This window comes from Odocoileus virginianus, chromosome 18 (assembly GCF_023699985.2).
Source record: "Odocoileus virginianus isolate 20LAN1187 ecotype Illinois chromosome 18, Ovbor_1.2, whole genome shotgun sequence".
Lineage (NCBI taxonomy): Eukaryota > Metazoa > Chordata > Mammalia > Artiodactyla > Cervidae > Odocoileus > Odocoileus virginianus.
The window spans coordinates 53,851,462-53,874,023 of NC_069691.1; the positions used below are offsets into that span (position 1 = coordinate 53,851,462).

At 47.1% G+C, this 22,562-nt stretch overlaps 1 protein-coding gene across 3 annotated transcripts in view; it reads right to left on the reverse strand.

Annotated features, from left to right (window-relative positions):
• Positions 1–22,562, reverse strand: part of PALLD (palladin, cytoskeletal associated protein) — a 374,447-nt gene that overhangs the window by 202,970 nt on the left and 148,915 nt on the right. For all 3 annotated transcript variants that reach the window (XM_070480713.1, XM_070480716.1, XM_070480715.1), the window contains exon 3: positions 5,316–5,494. In XM_070480713.1, coding sequence (XP_070336814.1) covers positions 5,316–5,494 — 179 coding nt within the window. The remainder of the gene's footprint in view (positions 1–5,315; positions 5,495–22,562) is intronic.

Here is a 22,562-nt window from a genome sequence, read left to right on the forward strand (position 1 = left end):
TCACTACCTCATGGATAGAAAGGTCAGTCTCACCATTCATCTTGGCAACCTCAGCATATGGTTTTCTCCCCTTTCCTCATTCACTCTCACCTTTCACTTAAAGGAACCCTGCATGGCTTCCCCGCGGCATGTCCAAACTGCCAGCATCACTACCCTGGGGCTTTGGGGTCATTTTTAGTAAAACTATGGTTGGTAAACACAAGCCCTGGGCCCTCAGTCTAACAACCTCAGTGACTGACAGGCCAGACAGGGATAACTCACGGCCCAGTGGCCAAAGCTGAGGTGAGCAATCTCATCAACACGGCTCAGATGGCACAAAATTCAAAAGTGATCAACTGTTTATTTCCGGAACTTTCCGTTTAATATTTTCACAGTGCAGCTTTCACTTTTCCTGAGACCTCGGATGAGGGGAGACTGTATACTTGTGCACATATTTGCACAAACAGAATCACACTACATGTGTCTCTGCAGTTGGCTGTCTGCCTGCAGACAGCAGCTTCTCAGCTGTTACTGAGGGTGAGCGCCCCGCTCAGCTAACTGTGGGTGTTCGCCATCCTGCACCTACTGAAGCCCTCGCTCCGGAGCCAGTGCCCTGCAACAAGAGCAACCACCACAGGGAGAAGCCCGCACACCACAGCTGGCGAGGAGCCCCACTCACTGCAACTGGAGATGAGCCCGTGCAGCAACAACGACCAGGTCAGCCAAAAACAAACAAATAAATAGTTACTTTTTTAAAAAATAGACAAGCCTTTGGAGTTTTTTTTTTTTTAAAGAAAAAACATGAACACAAAAAACAGAAGCAATTATTGAAGGGCACCACTTCACCTAATGTGTCTTAAGCATCACTCTCACTGGTTAACCGCATTGCTCAAGCTAAGAAGCCCTTCATTATTGGCGAGGAGCTGATCCTGCCTGCCGCTGCGGACATCTGTCCTGAACTTCTGGGAGACGCTGCAGCTCAGAAGGTGGCCAGCTCCGTAACTAGACGAGCTGTTGAAACAGCAGAGGGTGCTGGGGCAGGACTGCTAGGGGGGTCAAGGAATCCCTGTGGGATGCAGTCTAGGCTGACGAGTCTGCTGACGTGGGCAACAGACAGCAGTGCTTGTTTCTGTGTGATATGCTCTCCAGGAGGATGTGCAAGCGGACATGTGACGTGTACTTTGGTTGCCAGCCACCACCACAGCCACGGAACTGTTAAGTCTTGGAATGACTACGTATCAGGAAATGGAATGGGTCACTGTGCGTCAGTATACACTGTATCGGCATATACATGGGTGGAGTGGCTGCCAAGAGTGGGCGGCTTTCTGGTTCACTACTCGGTCAAAGATTTTGCATCTGGATAAGTCTACCTCCTGTGTCATCCATAGAGAAACACTGGCTAGCCAAAAAACATCACCCGAACGTAACAGTGCTTTCCAGGATGTGATTGAAATTATCACTAAATAAATTACATGCCCTTAACTCATATCTGTTGGCACAGCCCTGTGAGGAGATGAATGCACACATCTGCTCTTGTACACAGAAGTGAGATGGGTTTCTAAAGGCAGGTCCCTGGCCAGTTTCTGAGTTATGAGAGCCACTCCAGAGATTTCTTTTAAAAAAACTGTCACCACTGGCAGCACATACCTGTGACACAGGGTGGATCGAAAACCTTGTTCACTTGTGTGACATATTCAACCTGTTCAATGAACTCATTCTGTCACTTAGCTGTGCTCAAGTTGGCTGACAAAGTAGCTGTGTTCAGAACAAATGGGAACTGTGAAGGTGAAAAGTGAGTATTGGGAGTTTGGACAATTCAAACATTAGCAGAGATTTTGAAAGAGACTGAGCCACGGCCTTCTTTCTCCTAGCTGGAGCATGATCACCTACCTCAGCTTTTCAAAGGAGTTTGAGCATTACTTTCCAACCACAAAAGACCCGCAAGCTGGGAAGAATGGACCCGTGACCCATCTGTGAACAGGCCAGGCTGAATCAACTTTGTCCATGCTACAGGATCAACTACTTGAGACTGCAAATGATGGTGGCCTTAAGAGTATGTCTGATACAACTTCAAATCTCCATCCGCTCTAGATTAAAGTCAAGGTGGAATATCTTGAGGTTTCTACAAAAGGACCAAAAAGCCTGCTTCCATCTCCAACATCCCATCTTTGTGAAGCAGGGCTTTCTGACAGCAACCAAAACAAGACAATGGGGTAGACTGGACAAGAGAACACACTCCGGGTGTCCCTGTCACTCCCGTTGCCCCAAGATGGGTCCATCCGTTTGATTCTGCACTGTGGTGAGCTGTGTAATTATATCACTATATATCACAATGTAATACTAACAGAAATAAAGTGCACTATAAATGTAATGCACTTGAATCATCCCCAAACCACCCCCACCCCTGACCCTCGAAAAACTGTCTTCCACGATACAGGTCCTTGGTGCCAAAAACGTCAGGGACTGCTGCTCTAAGGGACTTGATCATCCACGGATTTGGGTACCACCATGAAATTGTTAACAGCAGCTCCTCACCACCCACACACTGTTGGGGGAGTCCATTTCCTTCTCCTTCTCAGACTTGGCCCCCTGGCACCTTACTCTGTCTCTCTCTGCAGGGTCTGTTTTCTCCCTTGGATTATTTTCACAGCAGGGAAAGGAAGTCTTTCACATAGACTCTAGTAAGTCTGCTATGAAAACCAAGAAGCAGACTGCAAAAAGCATCTGACCCTGTGCTCCTGTCCAAATTCTGGCCCCAGCCCTGTAGTGTCTGGACAGAACCTCTGGGCGCCACCCAGGCGTCCCCACGTTTCCGTCCGTGTCCGAGGACCTCGGTGCACTGGTTCTTTCAGGTGCCCACGGACCCTCCTGTTGAATTTGCCATCAGCACCCGTAGCTGTGTGTCCTCATCCTTCGTGAGAGACCTCCGCAGTAGGGGCCCGAGTTGGCCGGCTCTCACTCCCTGCCTCCTCAAACACTGACCTGCTCCGCCCACCCCGGGCCCCTCCTTTGCTGGCACCTCCTTGCCCTGGCGCACCCAGGTGAGGGGTCATCCTCGGCTCAGACGTGGTCTGTCCGGTCCTGTGCCCTGGCCTACCATCTACCTCCTGAAGCTTCCAGGACACGTCCTCGGCCTGGGCCCTAACTATACCCATACGTACCCCTGCCCGCCTGCCCACTCAGCCATCTAGATGGCCATGCAGACACCGCACCCACTCCCCTCTGTGCCCAGCTCCCCATCCTCCATCTCACTGACAGGCCACATCATCCACACCAATGGAGAAGCCCAAACCCCTGGGTACGCTGGTTGCCGGGACCCCTAGGCCCGCGCCTACCCCACCACGTGGCTGTGGATCTGGCCGCCTCTCCCTCTGTCTACACAGCGTGCTTCCCCAGTACCAGCACCTTTCCGCGGGCCTGCTGCAGCACGCGTCTTACTGGGCTCCCAGTTACAAGCCAAACTTCAGTTTAAAAACAGAAATCAGGCACTCTGGCTTTTCACTGCAAACCTGCACAAGTGATGATTTTATGTAGAGTAACGGCCAGCTTGCCGACGGTGCCCACAAGGCCCCACATCCCGTGTGAGCTGGCCGCCGCCCCGCTGCCCCCTCTGCTCCAGGACACACTTGCCGCTCCCGCGGCCACCTCCCCCCAACGCCCCCATGTCTGGAGCACCTTCCCCTAGGCCTTCCCCACACTTCCTCTCAGAGCTGGGACTGAGGGCAGACGCCGCCCCTCAGAAAGACCTCTGACTCCCCCCACCACCTCTGCTTTCTTCCAGCTTGCTGGGGGTGGGTCTTTCCCTCCTGGAGCATTCCTGAGCAAGGGCAGAGGCCTAGCCTGTCCAGCAAGGGTCCCCACCCAGCACCCAGACCTCTGCCTGCCCTCCAGGGGCCTCTCGGGGAACACACGGCCACTGCCCCAAAGCTCAGTGATGTCCTGAGATGTTCCAGACGCACATCCCAGGCCCGCGCTGGATGGGGCGATGACCAAGTGGCCCTGAGATCCTGAGTTCACCTGTGTCTTCCTCCGTGGCTGCTAAGAAGGGCTCACACTGCCTGGGTCCAGTCCTTATGGCTCAGGTGAGCGCGCGTGTGTGTGAGAGTGTGTGTCTGTGAGAGACAGTGTGTGTATGTGTTTCTGTGTGTGCACGAGAGACAGAGTGTGTGTGAGGTCCGGAGCTCTACAAGTCTCCCTAAGCTGCAGCTTCCTCAGCCACAGAAGGGGGTGATTTCCCTAAGGACTAAATGGGATGATCCACGTAGAAATGAAGACCAGCGCCTGGTCCCTAGCTAACACAACGAGGAAAAGCTCATTACTGTTCTTAAGCTGAAATTTTCTCAGTACCATTCTAAAATTTGATGCACCAGACAGTGAAATTTAGAGAGCTTTCAACCAGCAGGCTGTTACACTTTTAGGGATGGTTTTGTTGAGATTTCTGAATCTGTAAGAGATTTCCTAGCCTCTGGTAACCGGCCCCATGCTGTAGGCGGACAGCAACAGCAACAACGTTCAGGAAACAAGAGAGACGCCCCAAGTCTCACGGAGTAAGGAACGCAGAACCATCCTTTCCATTCAGTCATAAGAGGAGCCCAAGAGTTTGTGTGAAATTCTCTTCCATCTCACGTAATTATTCTTAGAAGTAAAAATACACCAAAACCAGGCTTTAAAAAAGTCATCGCCCTGATTTCACGGGGGCAAGCAGCAGTTTCCTACAGCGCTTTCCAGGAGGCTCTTTAATCTGATTCCGCCCAGACCACTCCTCCCAACAGCACTGGGATCTGAAGCCAGACCCGCGACCACATGTGGCCGGTGTAACTGTGGGTGTCTCCCCATGTTAAGTAGCTCATGCAGGGACCCCAAAGGCAGATCAGGACTGCAGTGTGGGGGGCTGCCATGCTAAAGACCCCATTTAGTGAAATCAAGTTAGAGAACATGGCATCCAGGGTCAGACCCTGAAAGAGGTCTACAATTAATAAAAACAACAATAGTCAAAAATATTCAATCCTTTAACTTCCCCGTGAATGATATCCTAAGTCTTTAGAGCTGAACTTTAGTTGACAGACCTAGTACTTCAGTATGTTCCCATTCTTTATCTACCAGAGAAACTAAAAATAAGTCAGATATTTAGTGTTATAAATTTAAGTTCACATAACTGAAATGTTTTAAATGAAAATGAACAAATGCTGACATCAGACATCATTGATGTGTGCCCAAGTGTCAGAACAATTTCATTTACCCATAAAGCTTCCGGGACAACTGAGGTTTGATTCACAAAGTGGGAAAGCCACGTTCATAAGAAGTGATGGGTCCCCTCCCACCCAGGCCCCGGGTACCTTCGATGAACACCTCAGCGGACGTGCTGTCGGAGCCGCTGGGGTTCGTGGCCAGGCAGGTGTAGCGCCCCGTGTCGTCCTCGAAAGCCTCGGCAATGATCAGGCTGTGCAGGTCGCCCCCGTCCCAGAGGATCTGGATGTCGGGACTGCTGTGCAGCTCACTGCCCTCACAGAACCATCTGCCGACCAACAGGAGGTGCAGGGTGGGGGGAGAGAAGGAAACAAGATGTTTACAACAGTAAAGCACTAGCACGAGGTGAGAGGCTGTGTGATGAGATGCTTGTTTGATAAAAAGAGACCCGAGTTCCTGATACCACTGAATGCTATTGCATTTGAGGCCATGAAACACATGGCTAGACTATACCCCTGGGTCTTCACCATAAAGCGTCCTGCACATTTCATCAACCTGGAATGAAGGAGCATCATCAAGCTGGGAAAGCCCAGGCCAGTTACAAACCGACAGGAGCACAAATTCCAAGGTCTTATAAATTTTTATCACTAATGCCTCTTGCATCTGTTACAATTTCATCTACTGTACTTCTCTAGAAAAAAATATGAACGTGACATGAACATGGTACTCAAAAGATGTGGTATGTCCAGGGAGACTGAGGGTCACGCTATGGCCCTGGGCAGCAACGTGCCTGCCGAGCTGCCAGCTGGGCAGATTAATACCATCCACACCGCTGCTGCTTGGAGACCTTTCCAGTGGCACACCCAGCCCCACGGTGTGGGCAGGGGCCATGTGGGTCTGTGATTCATTCTTGCGGGTCTTACCCCTTTCCATCCCCTGGGTCTGTGACATGGGAGGTGGCAAGAGGCCGGACCATTTTCATGAGGGTTCCTCCTCACACGCTGAGCACTTCAAACTCTCAACAGGATTTTTACCAAAAAGAAAATAATGAAGCTTCCCTAACCCCCTCCCCTCAAAATGAGATTTAAAGAAATATGAAGGAACGTCCACCAATGACTAAAAGGACTGACAACTGTCCAGTTACCTCCTAATCAGCATCAGAGATTTTCTGAGTCTGAAACTCCAGAAAATTCTCTGGATTCGGCCTCCTTTTCATGTCACTGAAGACTAGTCTTTTCTGCACTTAGACAGCAGACTACAGGTATCTGTCTCTATTAAGTCTGAAAGCAAGGGTAATAAACTGATGAAAGTAGGGAAAACCACTAGACCATTCAGGTATGAGCTAAATAAAATTCCTTACGACTATACAGTGGAAGTGAGAAATAGATTCCAGGGACTAGATCTGATAGACACAGGGCCCGATGCACTACGGACAGAGGTTCATGACATTGTACAGGAGGCAGTGATCAAGAACATCCTCAAGAAAAAGAAATGCAAAAAGGCAAAATGGCTGTCTGAGCAGGCCTTACAAATAGTTAAAAGGAGAGAAGCAAAAAGCAAAGGAGAAAAGGAAAGATATACCCATTTGAATGCAGAGTTCCAAAGAATAGCAAGGAGAGATGAGAAAGCCTTCCTCAGTGATCAATGCAAAGAAACAGAGGAAAACAATAAAACGGGAAAGACTAGAGATCTCTTCAAGAAAATTGGAGATGCTAAGGGAACATTTCATGCAAAGATAGGCACAATAAAGGACAGAAATAGTATGGACCTAACAGAAGCAGAAGTTATTAAGAAGAGGTGGCAAGAATACACAGAAGAACTATACCAAAAAAATCTTCATGACCCAGATAACCACAATGGTGTGATCACTCACCTAGAGCCAGACATTCTGGAATGCAAAGTCAAGTGGGCCTTAGGAAGCATCACTATGAACAAAGCTAGTAGAGGTGATAGAATTCCAGTTGAGCTATTCCAAATCCTGAAAGATGGTGCTGTGAAAGTGCTGCACTCAATATGCCAGCAAATTTGGAAAACTCAACAGTGGCCACAGGACTGGGAAATGTCAGTTTTCATTCCAATCTCAAAGAAAGGCAATGCCAAAGAATGCTCAAACAACTGCACAATTGCACTCATCTCACATGTTAGTAAAGTAATGCTCAAAATTCTCCAAGCTGGGCTTCAACAGTACATGAACCATGAACTTCCAGATGCTCAAGCTGGATTTAGAAAAGACAGAGGAACCAGAGATCAAATTGCCAACATCCACTGGATCATTAAAAGAGTAAGAGAGTTTAAGAAAAACATCTACTTCTGGTTTACTGACTATGCCAAAGCCTTTGACTATGTGGATGACAACAAACTGTGGAAAATTCTTCAAGAGATGGGAATATCAGACCACCTGACTTGCTTCCTGAGAAATCTGTATGCAGGTCAGGAAGCAACAGTTAGAACTGGACATGAAACAACAGACTGGTTCCAAATCGGGAAAGGAGTACATCAAGGCTGTATATTGTCACCCTGCTTATTTAACTTATATGCAGAGTATATCATGTGAAATCCCGGGGCTGGATGAGGCACAAGCTGGAATCAAAATTGCCAAGAGAAATATCAATAATTTCAGATACGCAGATGACACCACTCTTATGGCAGAAAGCAAAGAAGAACTAAAGAGCCTCTTGATGAAAGTGAAAGAGGAGAGTGAAAAAGCTGGCTTAAAACTCAACATTCACAAAACTAAGATAGTGACATCTGGTCCCATCGCTTCATGGCAAATAGATGGGGAAACAATGGAAACAGTGACAGACTTTATTTTGGGGGGCTCCAAAATCACTGCAGATGGTGACTGCAGCCATGAAATTAAGACACTTGTTCCTTGGAAGAAAAGTTAGGGCCAACTTGGACAGCTTATTAAAAAACAGAGACATTACTTTGTCAACAAAGGTTCATCTAGTCAAAACTATGGTTTTTCCAGTAGTCATGTATGGATGCAAGAGTTGGATGATACAGAAAGCTGAGCATAGAAGAACTGATGCTTTTGAACTGTGGTGTTGGAGAAGACTCTCGAGAGTCCCTTGGACTGCAAGGAGATTGAACGAGTCAATCCTAAAGGAAATCAGTCCTGAATATTCATTGGAAGGACTGATGCTGAAGCTGAAGCTCCAATACTTTGTCCACCTGATGTGAAGAGCTGACTCATTAGAAAAGACCCTGATGCTGGGAAAGATCGAAGGTGAGAGGAGAAGGGGACGACAGAGAATGAGATGGTTGGAAGGTATTATGGACTCAATGGACAGGAGTTTGAGTAAATTCCGGGAGTTGGTGATGGACAGCGAGGCCTGGTGTGCTGTAGTTCATGGGGTTGCAGAGTCGGACATGACTGAGCAAGTGAACAAACTGAACTGAAAGGTAATAAAACAAACCGGTTTGCTAGCACTCAGTGTATTAACCACAGAAACTATACTAAAAAAAAACAAAAAACAAGCTCAGGATACTTAGAAAAGAACAGCCATGACTTTGGGAATTAAAAACCATCTGAAAAACCAGCCAATTGAGCAATCATGTAATGCAAGGCATATTGCTTTTGAGGCAATTGAGAAGGGCAGTATTCCTTGATTCTTGGCAGTTGGTGGTTTCCTGTTTCCAGAAAGTCCTGGAGAACATTCCGGCCTAGAATCGTCTTCTAGTTGCTTCCTCTCTGCTCTCTCCACAACCACAATCCAGGTCCTCAATCTCGAGGACTGACTATGGCTTAAATATTACTTGATCTGAAGTCTTCTAGTTGACCTTGTCATCGCTGACATGCTGAGGACTCCTTCTCTAGCCCGCGTCAGGTGAGTGCACTTGACACTGCCCTCCATGAACCATGCCCTCAACTTCAGTCTCTATGGTCTGCTCTCCTGTAACTTGGGCCCAGCTTCTTCCATCACACTGCTATAGAATCCATCACACTGCTATAGAATCCTGCATGGGGATCCTCTATGACTCACATCCCAGAATTTTAGAAACAAAAGCAAAAATAAACAAATGGGACCTAATGAAACTTAAAAGCTTTTGCACAACAAAGGAAACTATAAGCAAGGTGAAAAGACAGCCCTCAGATTGGGAGACAATAATAGCAAACGAAGCAACAGACAAAGGATTAATCTCAAAAATATACAAGCAACTCCTCCAGCTCAACTTCAGAAAAATAAATGACCCAATCAAAAAATGGGCCAAAGAACTAAACAGACATTTCTCCAAGGAAGACATACAGATGGCAAAAAAACACATGAAAAGATGCTCAACATCACTCATTATCAGGGAAATGCAAATCAAAACCTCAATGAGGTACCATTATACACCAGTCAGGATGGCTGCTATCCAAAAGTCTACAAGCAATAAATGCTGGAGAGGGCGTGGAGAAAAGGGAACCCTCTTACACTGTTGGTGGGAATGCAAATTAGTACAGCCACTATGGAGAACAGTGTGGAGATTTCTTAAAAAGCTGGAAATAGAACTGCCATATGACCCAGCAATCCCACTTCTGGGCATACACACCGAGGAAACCAGATCTGAAAGAGACACGTGCACCCCAATGTTCATCGCAGCACTCTTTATAATAGCCAGGACATGGAAGCAACCTAGATGCCCATCAGCAGACGAATGGATGAGGAAGCTGTGGTACATATACACCATGGAATATTACTCAGCCATTAAAAAGAATTCATTTGAATCAGTTCTAATGAGATGGATGAAACTGGAGCCCATTATACAGAGCGAAGTAAGCCAGAAGGATAGACCATTACAGTATACTAACACATATATATGGACTTTAGAAAGATGGTAACGATAACCCTATATGCAAAACAGAAAAAGAGACTCAGATGTATAGAACAGACTTGTGGACTCTGTGGGAGAAGGCGAGGGTGGGATGTTTCAAGAGAACAGCATCGAAACATGTATATTATCTAGGGTGAAACAGATCACCAGCCCAGGTTGGATGCATGAGACAAGTGCTCGGGCCTGGTGCACTGGGAAGACCCAGAGGGATCAGGTGGAGAGGGAGGTGGGAGGGGGGACCGGGATGGGGAATACATGTAAATCCATGGCTAATTCATTTCAATGTATGACAAAAACCACTGCAATGTTGTAATTAGCCTCCAACTAATAAAAATAAATGAAAAAAAAAAAAACTAAAAAAAAAAAAAAAAAGAATCCTGCATGGATTGCTTGTTCCCTACACGGCCCTCAAGTACTTCCTGCTTCCCCTCCCCTCCCAGGAACTCTCTCCCCACCCTCTACGTTCATCCCACCCTGGGGCTACTCTCCTCGCAGCCAAGTGAAGGGTGCCTTCAGCAGATTCAGGTCCCCGGAGCACAGGCTGGCTGGGTGCCCTCCGTGTGACGGCACTGTGCTAACTAAGTACAGGAGGCCCTTGGAGGAGTCATGCCCCGCGGACTCTGGAACCAGCCAGACAGAGTCTAGGTATCTGTGTGTCACCTCGAGTGTGTTAACCATCCATAAAAAGATAAGAACCAACTGCCAGAGGAACAATGGAGCATGAACAAAATGCAACAAAGGTTTAAAAGAAATGACAATTAATCGCCTGGTCAGACCTGCTCCATGGGGACAGCTCCGCCGGCCACCCTAGTGGAGTGGCACCCTGATCTCATGCAGCACACCGCCTCTCAACCCCCACCAGTCTCCCCATGGCCCTGAGTCAGGAAATTGTTTTCATGTTTTTAAAGGTTAGGAAAAACTCAGAAGAATAATAGTTTGTGACATGTGGAAGTTACATAGAAGACACATTTAGAGTCTTTAAGTTTGAAGAAGAGAAACTAAAGAACCTCTTGATGAAAAAGTGAAAGAGGAGAGTGAAAAAGCTGGCTTGAAACTCAACATTCAAAAAAAACACTAAGATCATGGCATCTGGTCCCATCACTTCATGGCAAATAGGGAAATAATGGAAACAGCAACAGACTATTTTCTTGGGCTCCAAAATAACCACAGATGGTGACTGCAGCCATGATATTAAAAGATGCTAGCTCCTTGGAAAAAAAGTGATAACAAACCTAGACAGCATATTAAAGAGCAGAAACACTACTTTGCCAACAAAGGTCTGTCTAGTCAAAGCTATGGTTTTTCAAGTAGTCATATATGGATGTTAGAGTTGGACCATAAAGAAAGCTGAGCACCGAAGAATTGATGCTTTTGAACTGTGGTATTATTCAGGTCCCTTGGACAGCAAGATCAAACCAGTCAATCCTAAAGGAAATCAGTCCCGAATATTCATTGGAAGGACTGATGCTGAAGCTGAAGCTCCAATACTTTGGCCATCTGATGCAAACAGCTGACTCATTAGAAAAGACCCTGATCCTGGGAAAGATTGAGTGCAGGAGGAGAAGGGGACGACAGAGAATGAGATGGTTGGATGGCATCCCCGACTCGATGGACATGAGTTTGAGCAAGCTCTGGGAGTTGGTGATGGACAGGGAAGCCTGGCATGCTGCGATTCATGGGGTCGCAGAGTCGGACATGACTGAGCAACTGAACTGAACTGAAGTTTTGGGGGCTCACAGCCGTGTTCCTGCACTCACCCACTGTCTATGGCGGGCTTCACGCTGCAGCGACACCTGGGTCGTTGGGACAGACTGCATGGCACACAAACCCTGAAACAGTTACCATCTGGATTTTACAGGAAAACTGTGATCCCTGGGCCAGCAGCATCAGCACCATTTGGGAGCTTGTTAGAAATGCAGTATCTCTGGAGGTTCCTGAGAAAAGTAAAAATAGAGCTACCTGTGATCTAGCAACCCCACTCCTGTGCATATATCCAGAGAAAGCTCTAATTCCAAACAACGCATACACTGCAACATTCACTGCAGCAATATTCACGTACTGTGAACCTAAATGTCCACCAACAGATGACCGGATAGAGAAGATGTGGTACCTATATTCCATGGAATATTACTGAGTCATAAAGAAGAATCAGATAATGCCATTTGCAGCAACACAGTGGACCTAGAGATAATCATACTAAGTCAGGTCAGAAAGAGAAAGACAAATACCGTATGGTATCACTTATGTGTGGAATCTAAGATATGACACAAATGAACATTTCTACGTAACAGAAACAGAATCCTGGACATAGAGAGTAGAGCTGTGGTTGCCAAGGGTCAGGGGGCGGTGGAAGGTTGGCTTTGGAGGGTGGGATTAGAAGATGTAAGCTTTCATACACAAGATGGATAAACAACAAGGTCCTACTATACAGCATAGAGAACTATATTCAATAGCTTGGGATAAACCATAATAGAAAAGAATATAAAAAATGTGTGTGTGTGTGAATATATATATAAATATATATATATATTCACACACATATAACTGAATCACTTGACTGTACAGCAAAATTAGCACAACATTAACATACTTCACGGAGAAGGCAATGGCACCCCACTCCAGTACTCTTGCCTGGAAAATCCCATGGACGGAGGAGCCTGGTAGGCTATGGTCCATGGGGTCACTAAGAGTCGGACACGACTGAGCGACTTTACTTTCACGTTTCACTTTCATGCATTGGAGAAGGAAATGGCAACCCACTGCAGTGTTCTTGCCAGGAGAATCCCAGGGACAGGGGAGCCTGGTGGGCTGCCGTCTATGAGGTTGCACAGGTTCGGACACGACTGACGTGACTTAGCAATAACATACTTCAATACAAAGTTAAAAAATAATAACTAAATTTAAAATAATGCAGAATCTAGAACCTCACCTCAAACCCACTGAGACAGCTTGGACCCTGGTGATTCACACGCACATAAGGGGCAGAAGTTCTGGTCTTGCACGAGTGGGCCAGGCCAGCCTGATCACAGCGCCCCAGCTCTGCCCTGAGGGGCCACGCTCCGTGAGCACAGATACCACACTGCGTGTCTTAATCTCTGACCCTCTGCACACAAGTGCCCGTGAAACTGTATTGTTTCTCTCTCCTCTACAATGCAAAATTATAGCATTATTTAACTTGGTAGTTGATATTATATAATTTCCTACCCTCTGTGTTGTTTCTTTATACCATTATTTGAGACCTAATACATTTATGGCTTACCTTCCCATCTAGAAAATGGACTGTTTTTCACTAATCCATAGAGACTGTCACAGTCACAGCATCCTGGCAAAAGACTAAGAACATTTAATCTTCTTTAAAGAAGAAGAGTTAACAGTCAAGTCTGTTGATTCCACTTTGACCTTAAAGTCACCCTCCATTAAATTCTTGTTGCTAGCACAGCTTAAGCTACAGCATAAATACACAAAATCGGTGCAACAACGGTGTGTGTGTGTTGGGGGGGGTGGGGAGCTACAGCCCAGCTGTGAGACTCTATCCCCTCACCCCCCCCGCCCCCGACCCCCGTCCTGAGGCAGACGTCACTAAGGATTACAGTGTCCTCAGCCAATGAAACCAAGGGTTACAGTGTCCTCAGCCAATGAAACTAAGGGTCACAGTGTCCTCAGCCAATGAAACTAAGGGTCACAGTGTCCTCAGCCAATGAAACTAAGGGTCACAGTGTCCTCAGCCAATGAAACTAAGGGTCACAGTGTCCTCAGCCAATGAAACTAAGGGTCACAGTGTCCTCAGCCAATGAAACTAAGGGTCACAGTGTCCTCAGCCAATGAAACTAAGGGTCACAGTGTCCTCAGCCAATGAAACTAAGGGTCACAGTGTCCTCAGCCAATGAAACTAAGGGTTACAGTGTCCTCAGCCAATGAAACTAAGGGTTACAGTGTCCTCAGCCAATGAAACTAAGGGTTACAGTGTCCTCAGCCAATGAAACTAAGGGTTACAGTGTCCTCAGCCAATGAAACCAAGGGTTACAGTGTCCTCAGCCAATGAAACTAAGGTTACAGTGTCCTCAGCCAATGAAACTAAGGGTCACGGTGTCCTCAGCCAATGAAACTAAGGGTCACGGTGTCCTCAGCCAATGAAACTAAGGGTCACGGTGTCCTCGGCCAATGAAACTAAGGGTCACGGTGTCCTCGGCCAATGAAACCGAGTGCCTTGCGGTGGCAGGTCCCACAGCAAGCGAGGTGCAAGTCTGCAATGAAACAGCCCTGCCATCCTCCCCTCGGTCTCCTTCTAGAAAATACACTGGTTTTCCTCCAGATCCTGAAAGCTCCTCTCTTCATTAGGAGGAGAGGGTGGACAAAGGGCTGGGTGCAGAGGCGGCCTATGGACACGTGAGTGCGCTTAGAGCCTACTTGGGGAGAATTCCACTGAAGGATGCCTGGAGGCTTTCTCATCCCGTTTCTAACACCTGGAAGCCACTTACTCAGTGGACAGGACAGTGTACAGTGTACTGGGAAATCAAATCCAACTCTCTACACACCCATTCGATACCTCCAAGTCTCAGCTTCCGGCATACTACTAAGCTGCTTTATAAAATGGGTAAAACATTCCATACGATCTCACAGTTAGGATGAGGAGATGACAGAAGATTTGGGAGCTGTGACAGCTTTTAAGACTTATCTGATACAAATTAATGGAAAGAGCATGAATCTTTATTAACTGCCTATTACATGCTACATGCTTCGCAAACATGGCCTCCTTTTATCTGCCATCAACCTTGTGAAGTGGTTTGTTACTGTACTGAAGATACAGGCAGCTCCCATTTAGTCATAGAGTACTGACAGTTAAACACAGACTACTGTGTTTCAACTGTCTTCAACTGTGTCTTTCATAGTCTTCAATACTTTTAGTTTCCTCTTTCATCAAGCTTTTAAAACTATGGATAGAAACAAGCTGTAATGGAGTTTCCTGGTTCTTTCTCTAATCTTGGTGGAGTCATGAAACAGCTATGTAATTGCTAAACCACAGCTGCTGAGGAGCGAACCTTGAACCTCAGTTAGCATGGTAAATCCCCAATCAAAAGTATTTAGACTTGCTCAAGTCAGAGTAAGCCAGTTGAGACTGGCTGTCAAACTTTGAAGTCATAAAGAAGGTATGAAAATAAGCCTGTATTAATTAGGAATAAAATGTAAACAGGCTAGCAGATGCAATGTCACTCATTCATTCCCTCATCAACCACTTATTAATTCAACCAGCAAAGGGCTCCCTGCAGTTAAATTCCAACATAGAAGGTGACCACGGTACAGACAAATAGAGTGAGTCAAGGGATTAGATCTGATAAACAGAGAGCCTGAAGATCTATGGACGGAGGTTCGTGACATTGTACAGGAGGCAGTGATCAAGATCATCCCCAAGATAAAGAAATGCAAAAAGGCAAAATGGTTGTCTGAGGAAGCCTTACACACAGCTGTGAAAAGAGAAGCTAAAGGCAAAGGAGAAAAGGAAATAAATACCCATTTGAATGCAGAGTTCCAAAGAATAGCAAGGAGAGATAAGAAAGCCTTCCTCAGTAATCAATGCAAAGAAATAGAGGAAAGCAATAGAATGGGAAAGACTACAGATCTCTTCAAGAAAATTGGAGATACCAAGGGAACATTTCATGCAAAGATGGGCACAATAAGGGACAGAAATGGTATGGACCTAACAGAAGCAGAAGATATTAAGAAGAGGTGGCAAGAATACACAGAAGAACTATACAAAAAAGATCTTCATGACCCAGATATCCACAATGGTGTGATCACTCACCTACAGCCAGACATTCTGGAATGCAAAGTCATAGTGATGCCTTAGGAAGCATCACTATGAACAAAGCTAGTAGAGGTGATGGAATTCCAGTTGAGCTCTTTCAAATCCTGAAAGATGATGCTGTGAAAGTGCTGCACTCAATATGCCAGCAAATTTGGAAAACTCAACAGTGGCCACAGGACTGAAAAAGGTCAGTTTTCATTGCAATACCAAAGAAATGCAATGCCAAAGAATGCTCAAACTACCACACAACTGCACTTGTCTCACATGCTAGCAAAGTAATGCTCAAAATTCTCCAAGCCAGGCTTCAACAATACATGAACCATGAACTTCCAGATGTTCAAGCTGGATTTAGAAAAGACAGAGGAACCAGAGATCAAATTGACTCATCAAAAGAGCAAGAGAGTTCCAGAAAAAACATTTATTTCTGCCTTATTGACTATGCCAAAGCCTCTGACTGTGTGGATCACAACAAACTGTGGAAAATCTGAAAGAGATGGGAATACCAAACTACCTGACGTGTTGCCTCCTGAGAAATCTGTATGCAGGTCAAGAAGTAACAGTTAGATCTGGATATGGAAAAACACACTGGTTCCAAATCGGGAAAGGAGTACATCAAGGCTGTATATTGTCACCCTGCTTATTTAACTTTTATGCAGAGTACACCATGCAAAATGCTGGACTGGATGAAGCACAAGCTGGAATCAAGATTGCCAAGAGAAATATTAATAACCTCAGATATGCAGATAATACCACCCTTATGGCAGAAAGTGAAGAAGAACTAAAGAGCCTCTTGATGAAAGTGAAAGAGGAGAGTGAAAAAGCTGGCTTAATACTCAACATTCACAAAACTAAGATCATGGCATCTGGTCCCATCACTTCATGGGAAATAGATGGGGAAACAATGGAAAGAGTGACAGACTTTATTTTGGGGGGCTCCAAAATCACTGCAGATGGTGACTGCAGCCATGAAATTAAGACACTTGTTCCTTGGAAGAAAAGTTAGGGCCAACTTGGACAGCTTAGTAAAAAGCAGAGACATTACTTTGTCAACAAAGGTTCATCTAGTCAAAACTATGGTTTTTCCAGTAGTCATGTATGGATGCGAGAGCTGGATGATAAAGAAAGCTGAGCATAGAAGAACTGATGCTTTTGAACTGTGGTGTTGGAGAAGACTCTCGAGAGTCCCTTGGACTGCAAGGAGATTGAACGAGTCAATCCTAAAAGAAATCAGTGCTGAATATTCATTGGAAGGACTGATGCTGAAGCTGAAGCTCCAATACTTTGTCCACCTGATGTGAAGAGCTGACTCATTAGAAAAGACCCTGATGCTGGGAAAGATTGAAGGTGAGAGGAGAAGGGGACGACAGAGAATGAGATGGTTGGATGGTATTATGGACTCAATGGACAGGAGTTTGAGTAAATTCCGGGAGTTGGTGATGGACAGCAAGGCCTGGTATGCTGCAGTCCACGGGGTCACAAAGAGTCGGACACGACTGAGTCACTGACAGCAGATTAACTGGGTTTCTCATCTCATGAGAAAACTAGTAGCAGGGAAAACAGAGAAGCAACCACGACTATAGGCATTGGCTCATCTAATGAAATTAGGTTTTTCCAACACATGGAAATAGGAACCGCTTCAAAAATCTTTAAAAATTGCTTCGTATTGTACGCTTAGTCACTCAGTCATGTTCAATTCTTTGTGACCCCTGGGACTGTGGCCTGCCAGGCTCTTCTGTCCATGGAATTCTCCAGGCAAGAATACTAGAGTGGGTTGCCATTCCCTTCTCCAGGGGATCTTCCCCAACCAGAGACTGAACTGGGTCTCCTGCACTGCAGGCAGATTTGTTACCACTGGGCCACCAAAAAAGCCCGAAGATTCGTTATAGCTTCTCACTTAGAGATTCAGCTTGTTCTTGGGGTCCCCTCCCCGCCACCCACCCACCCCAGGTGGTGCTAGTGGTAAAGAACTTGCCTGCCAATGCTGGAGATGTTAAGAGATGCAGGCTCAATCCCTGGGTTGGGACGATCCCCTGAAGGAGGGCATGGCAACCCACTCCAGTATTGCGTGGAGAATCCCACGGACAGAGGAGACTTGTGGGCTACCGTCCATGGGGTCGCAGAGTCGGACATGAGTGAAGCGAAGCAAGCAAGGGACAAGCTAAGTAGTAAGGTCCTCGAGGGATTTTTCCACCTGGAGGTGGGAATAGATTCATCTTGCTCTGGATAGAATACTTGGGCTGAAATTAATCTATTAGAGACGGGATTATATTGATGGACTTGTGAGTCTTGAAGTTTTCCTTTTTACTCAGAAAGGATTATAACACATAGGAAAAAAGGATTGCAGTAATTAGAGCTCTGTAAAATGGCATATTTCTTCATATTATTCTGTGCTGGGATTTTGAAATCAACAATGTTTTAATATACAAACCCATATATTTCTTTTTGTTGCAAAATGTCTTTTTTCCAGCCTAAACATGGGACAGTGCCAGAAATTCAAGGTTGCTCTTATGGCACCGCAGGATGTGGGAGGACTGAAATTTGAGAAGGTGTTTTACCCAGAAAAGTTCACTATTTAATTGTTCACTTTCTACGTTTCAAGGGGAGGTGAGCTGTAAGCCTGACTTGGCCTGAGTATGATGCTGGCAGAGAGGCCTGCATGTGACTGCAGCCCTGGGAAGCCTCTGCTTGCGAAAGGAGTGGGGAGGAGGATAAGTAACATCAGGGGCGCTGCAGCTGCTTCTGAGTGAGCGGCCGCCTTTAGGGACCACCAGTGGTTTCATCTTGGACAGCGTAAGGCTCACCTCCCCGTTTCCTGCCCTTCTGCCTTGGGCACCTGGCAGCCAGCCTCAGAGCAGCACCCTGCAGCTGGCTGTGCATCTGGGAAAGCTCAGAACACCAGTCCTCCGAGACAGCAACAGTGCTGATCTTTATGACAATAAATCCAACTGCTAACCGAGAGGAACTAACAAATCCACTGGCCAAGCAGAGTGTATACTTCTCAGCATGGGAGATGGATAGTTTATGTTAAAAAAACTACATATCGCACCACTCAACTTCCACACTGACTAGTATCTCTTATAATACTATCACTTAAAAGGAAATATATATTTTAGGGACTGACGGGTTTTTTGGGGTTTTCTTATTTTTTGTAACACAATTATGTGTCATAGAAATTTTCTGCCTCCTGAATTTTAAACATGCGGCTTTTTAAAAGAACAAATCTGACTCATTAAACCTACAAAGTCTCATCAATGGATCTTGGCTAATACCCCCCAACTCGGACAAGGGAAAGGGTAACTCTCTGAAGTCAGTTAATTGAAACAATGAGAGCTTATGAAATACAAACCTTTAAAAATGGTTGAGTTCTCATTTTCTCCTATAAGGCAGTTTCCTTAGGCTCAAGGGGAAAACAAGTTATGCTCAAAGATTTCTGCTTTGCTTCTCAACTCCACTGATCTGTACTTCTCAGAAAAGTGTGTGGTGATCATGTGTGTGTGCTCAGCTGTGCCCTTTGTGACTCTTTGTGACCCCATGGACTGTAGCCCACCACTCCTCTGTGCATGGGACTCTCCAGGCAAGAATGCTGGAGTGAGTCGCCATTTCCTCCTCCTGGGGATCTTCCCGGCCCAGCGATCAAACCTGCGTTTCCTGCATTGCAGGCACATTCTTTACCACTGAGCTTCCTGGTAAGCCCGTCTGTGGTGACCACATGCTGGCAAATCGGGCCCACAGCAGTCGCTTCAAAGTGCAAGCAGCCACATGGCCTTGTGGAAGCGCGTGTTGGGAGTAAACCAAAGAACCAGTTTCCTTAATGCTAACAGAGCGGAAATCAAGGGTGGGGAAGAGCCCAGAGACAGGAGTGGTTCAGCAATGACTGTTTTCCAGGAGCTCTTGCTCCCTAAGGAAGGGCAGTGCCCTGCCCTGAGGTAGAGAACCACCAACACGGAACCGGCAACCTCTGCCCAAGACGAACCTCGCTCATGCTGAGCTCACAGGCAGGCTGGCCGCAGACATCCCATTTTATACATCTTCAGTTAAGCAGCAATTAACTTTTACAGAGCATTTTTTGTCTTGTCACCAAAGATTTCTTAATTCTTTACATGTGTTCACATGAACCGCGAGACACACCATGTTTATTCTGTCGAGTGGATTTATAGGCAGACCAAAGTGAAGTTAGTCCTTGGCTAAATTTACTATGTCTATAATTTCATGACCGCCTAGCTCGAGGGCCAATAGCTAAATCTGTGTGGACAACAGATGTACTTTAACCTTATGGTCCAAAAGAGACCAATAAATAGACTGATGTCTTGAAATTCAAAGCACAGGAAATGATAAAATAGATTCTGAACCGAAACCAGACTCAAATTGAACAATTCTTACCTCTAATCATCACTTTGTCTCCCAAGACGGGAAGATTAAAATAGAGGAGGACCAAAGAGCTCAGATAAAGCAGAACCTAGAGAATGATCTGACCTTGTCTTGTTCTAACCATGAGAGGTTGCCTCACGTCTGGATGCTGTGTGCAGACAGATGTTTAATCACAGTGCCTGAGACACAACTATGAAAACAGGCAAGTGGGATCCACACCAAGTCTGTGTGCTGCCAGGAGCTCTTAAACTCTCAGGCTGCTTCTAATCAGTTCCACACTGTGGAATTAGTTAGAGGCTTAGGGTTGGCAGTCCACAGTCCGGTTCTGGTTCCGCCTGGTCCATAGACCAGCCCAGCTGAAGGAGACCCAGTCCATCTCTATCTGGGGCTGAGTTTCCTTGTCTGGGTCTCCTCCTAGGTGTCCCTAGAAACTAGTTCTGCCACCAGTGGGCAGATACCGTTGGAAAGGATTCTGGGGCCAAATAGGTTTATGGAGCACCGGGGGAAACAAGAGTTCAACATCTGTCTTCACTACAGAACTTTTTAGAACTCTGGGCCAATGTGCACTTTCCAGACAGAAAGATGGCCATCCTACTGGACCACAGAAACATGCTCTGAGAATCAGGCTGAAGGGTCAGCATGATGTGGACACAGACTGTGCTGAATGGGCACTCAGTTCCCCACTAACTCTCTGACTGACATGAGGAACGAGAAGGGATATAGAGGCCCCCAGCCCTCCTGTTGCTCACTCCCAGATTCCCAGCTGAGAAAACAGGTTCCTCCTCAGCAGTTGTCTATGCAAGCACGAAGCTCAGCATGACCCAACAGGTCGCTTCAGAGCTACCTGCCTGGTAACTCGGGCTGATGTTCCGAGCCTGGGAGCCCAGGCAGGAGACGCCTTACCAGACCCAGAGGAGCAACCTCAGCTGCTTCATGCTGCAGGGCCGTGGGCAGTCGGCACCTGTCCTGTATCAGGGCTGCATTCTGGAGAGAATACAGCGGGAGGCAGTTTATGAGAAGCACACGGTGCTTCTGGAATCGGTCCATTCCACACAAGGGTTGCCTTAGCATTAGGAGACCCCAAGGATGAAGACCAAGGCAGGCACAGGGCAGCCAGCCCTCCTGCGTCCTCGAGTCCACACAGAACAGGTCACCTCACTCCCACAGGGCCTGGAGTCAGTGTCTGACGAGCAAGGCCATGAAGACACTCCCCCGGCAGGGGCACATGCCTCCCAAGGTCACGTCCAGGAGCTGTCCCCCCCGCTCACCCAGTTTCTGACGTGTGCCTCAGCTTCTTGCCTTGATGGTGCTGGGGGGTGGGAGGCACTCCTCTTTGCATCTTTAGGGGAGAAAGACCCTCTTTCTCTCGTCCCCAAGGAGCCTCAGCCAGAGGGGGGAGGCAGCCTCCCGCACTTGAACCTTATCCCGGCCTCCGGAACCTCCAAGAGGCCGACGAGCACCCTGAGGAGCCTCGGACACATGGAGAGCAGAGTGCATGTGAGTTAAGCTCCTGCGCACGCCGGCCTGGCAGGGACCCTGTGCACACGTGGGCCTGCAAGGCAAGCTTCTCCTGGGGTACTCTTGGCAAGGCCACCTGCCCCACGTCCCAGTACCGACCCTGGCGCTCACCCCGTGTGCCTTCGAGCAGTGTGTGCAGAAGCCAGCTTTACAGGGAAACAGTCAGGTCATGAGAGGTCAGCAGTGCGGGAGCTCAGTGCTCACGGGTCAGCTTGGGGCCTGTGCCTGCCTCCCATCTCGTAACCCAGGCCAGGATGCCTTCTGCACAGGTCACACACACACACACCCCCAACCACTGTCAGCCACACAGCCACAGCCACCACACACAGTCACAAAACCACACACACTCATACACAACCACACACATGACCACATGACCACACACACTCATGCACAACCATACACACACAACTGCACATACACACAACCACAATACACAAGCGCACACACCACAACTGCACACAGTCACAACCAACCAACACACAACGACACATTCACACACAACCACATATACATGACCACACACACTCATGCACAACCATACACGCACAACTGCACACACACACACAACCACAATACACAAGCGCACACACCACAACTGCACACACACATACAATCACACACCACCCTGGACTAAGCATCAGACACACACCTGGAATGGACTTTGGGCACGAGCCTCCCACAGTGCAGACACTCTGTGTCAGCTACCTGTCTGCTCCAGCCTCAGGAGCAGCGGCCCTCCTCCAGTAAGCTGGAGCGAGCCCTGACTCAGAGTCCGCAGAGACTGTGTGCTGTTTTCCAGGAGAGACCCAGCCCAGCCACAGGCTGGGGGAGCGGCTGCAGGGCGGGTGCCACACCTCAGTTTATGTGGCTATCTGAACAACGGACA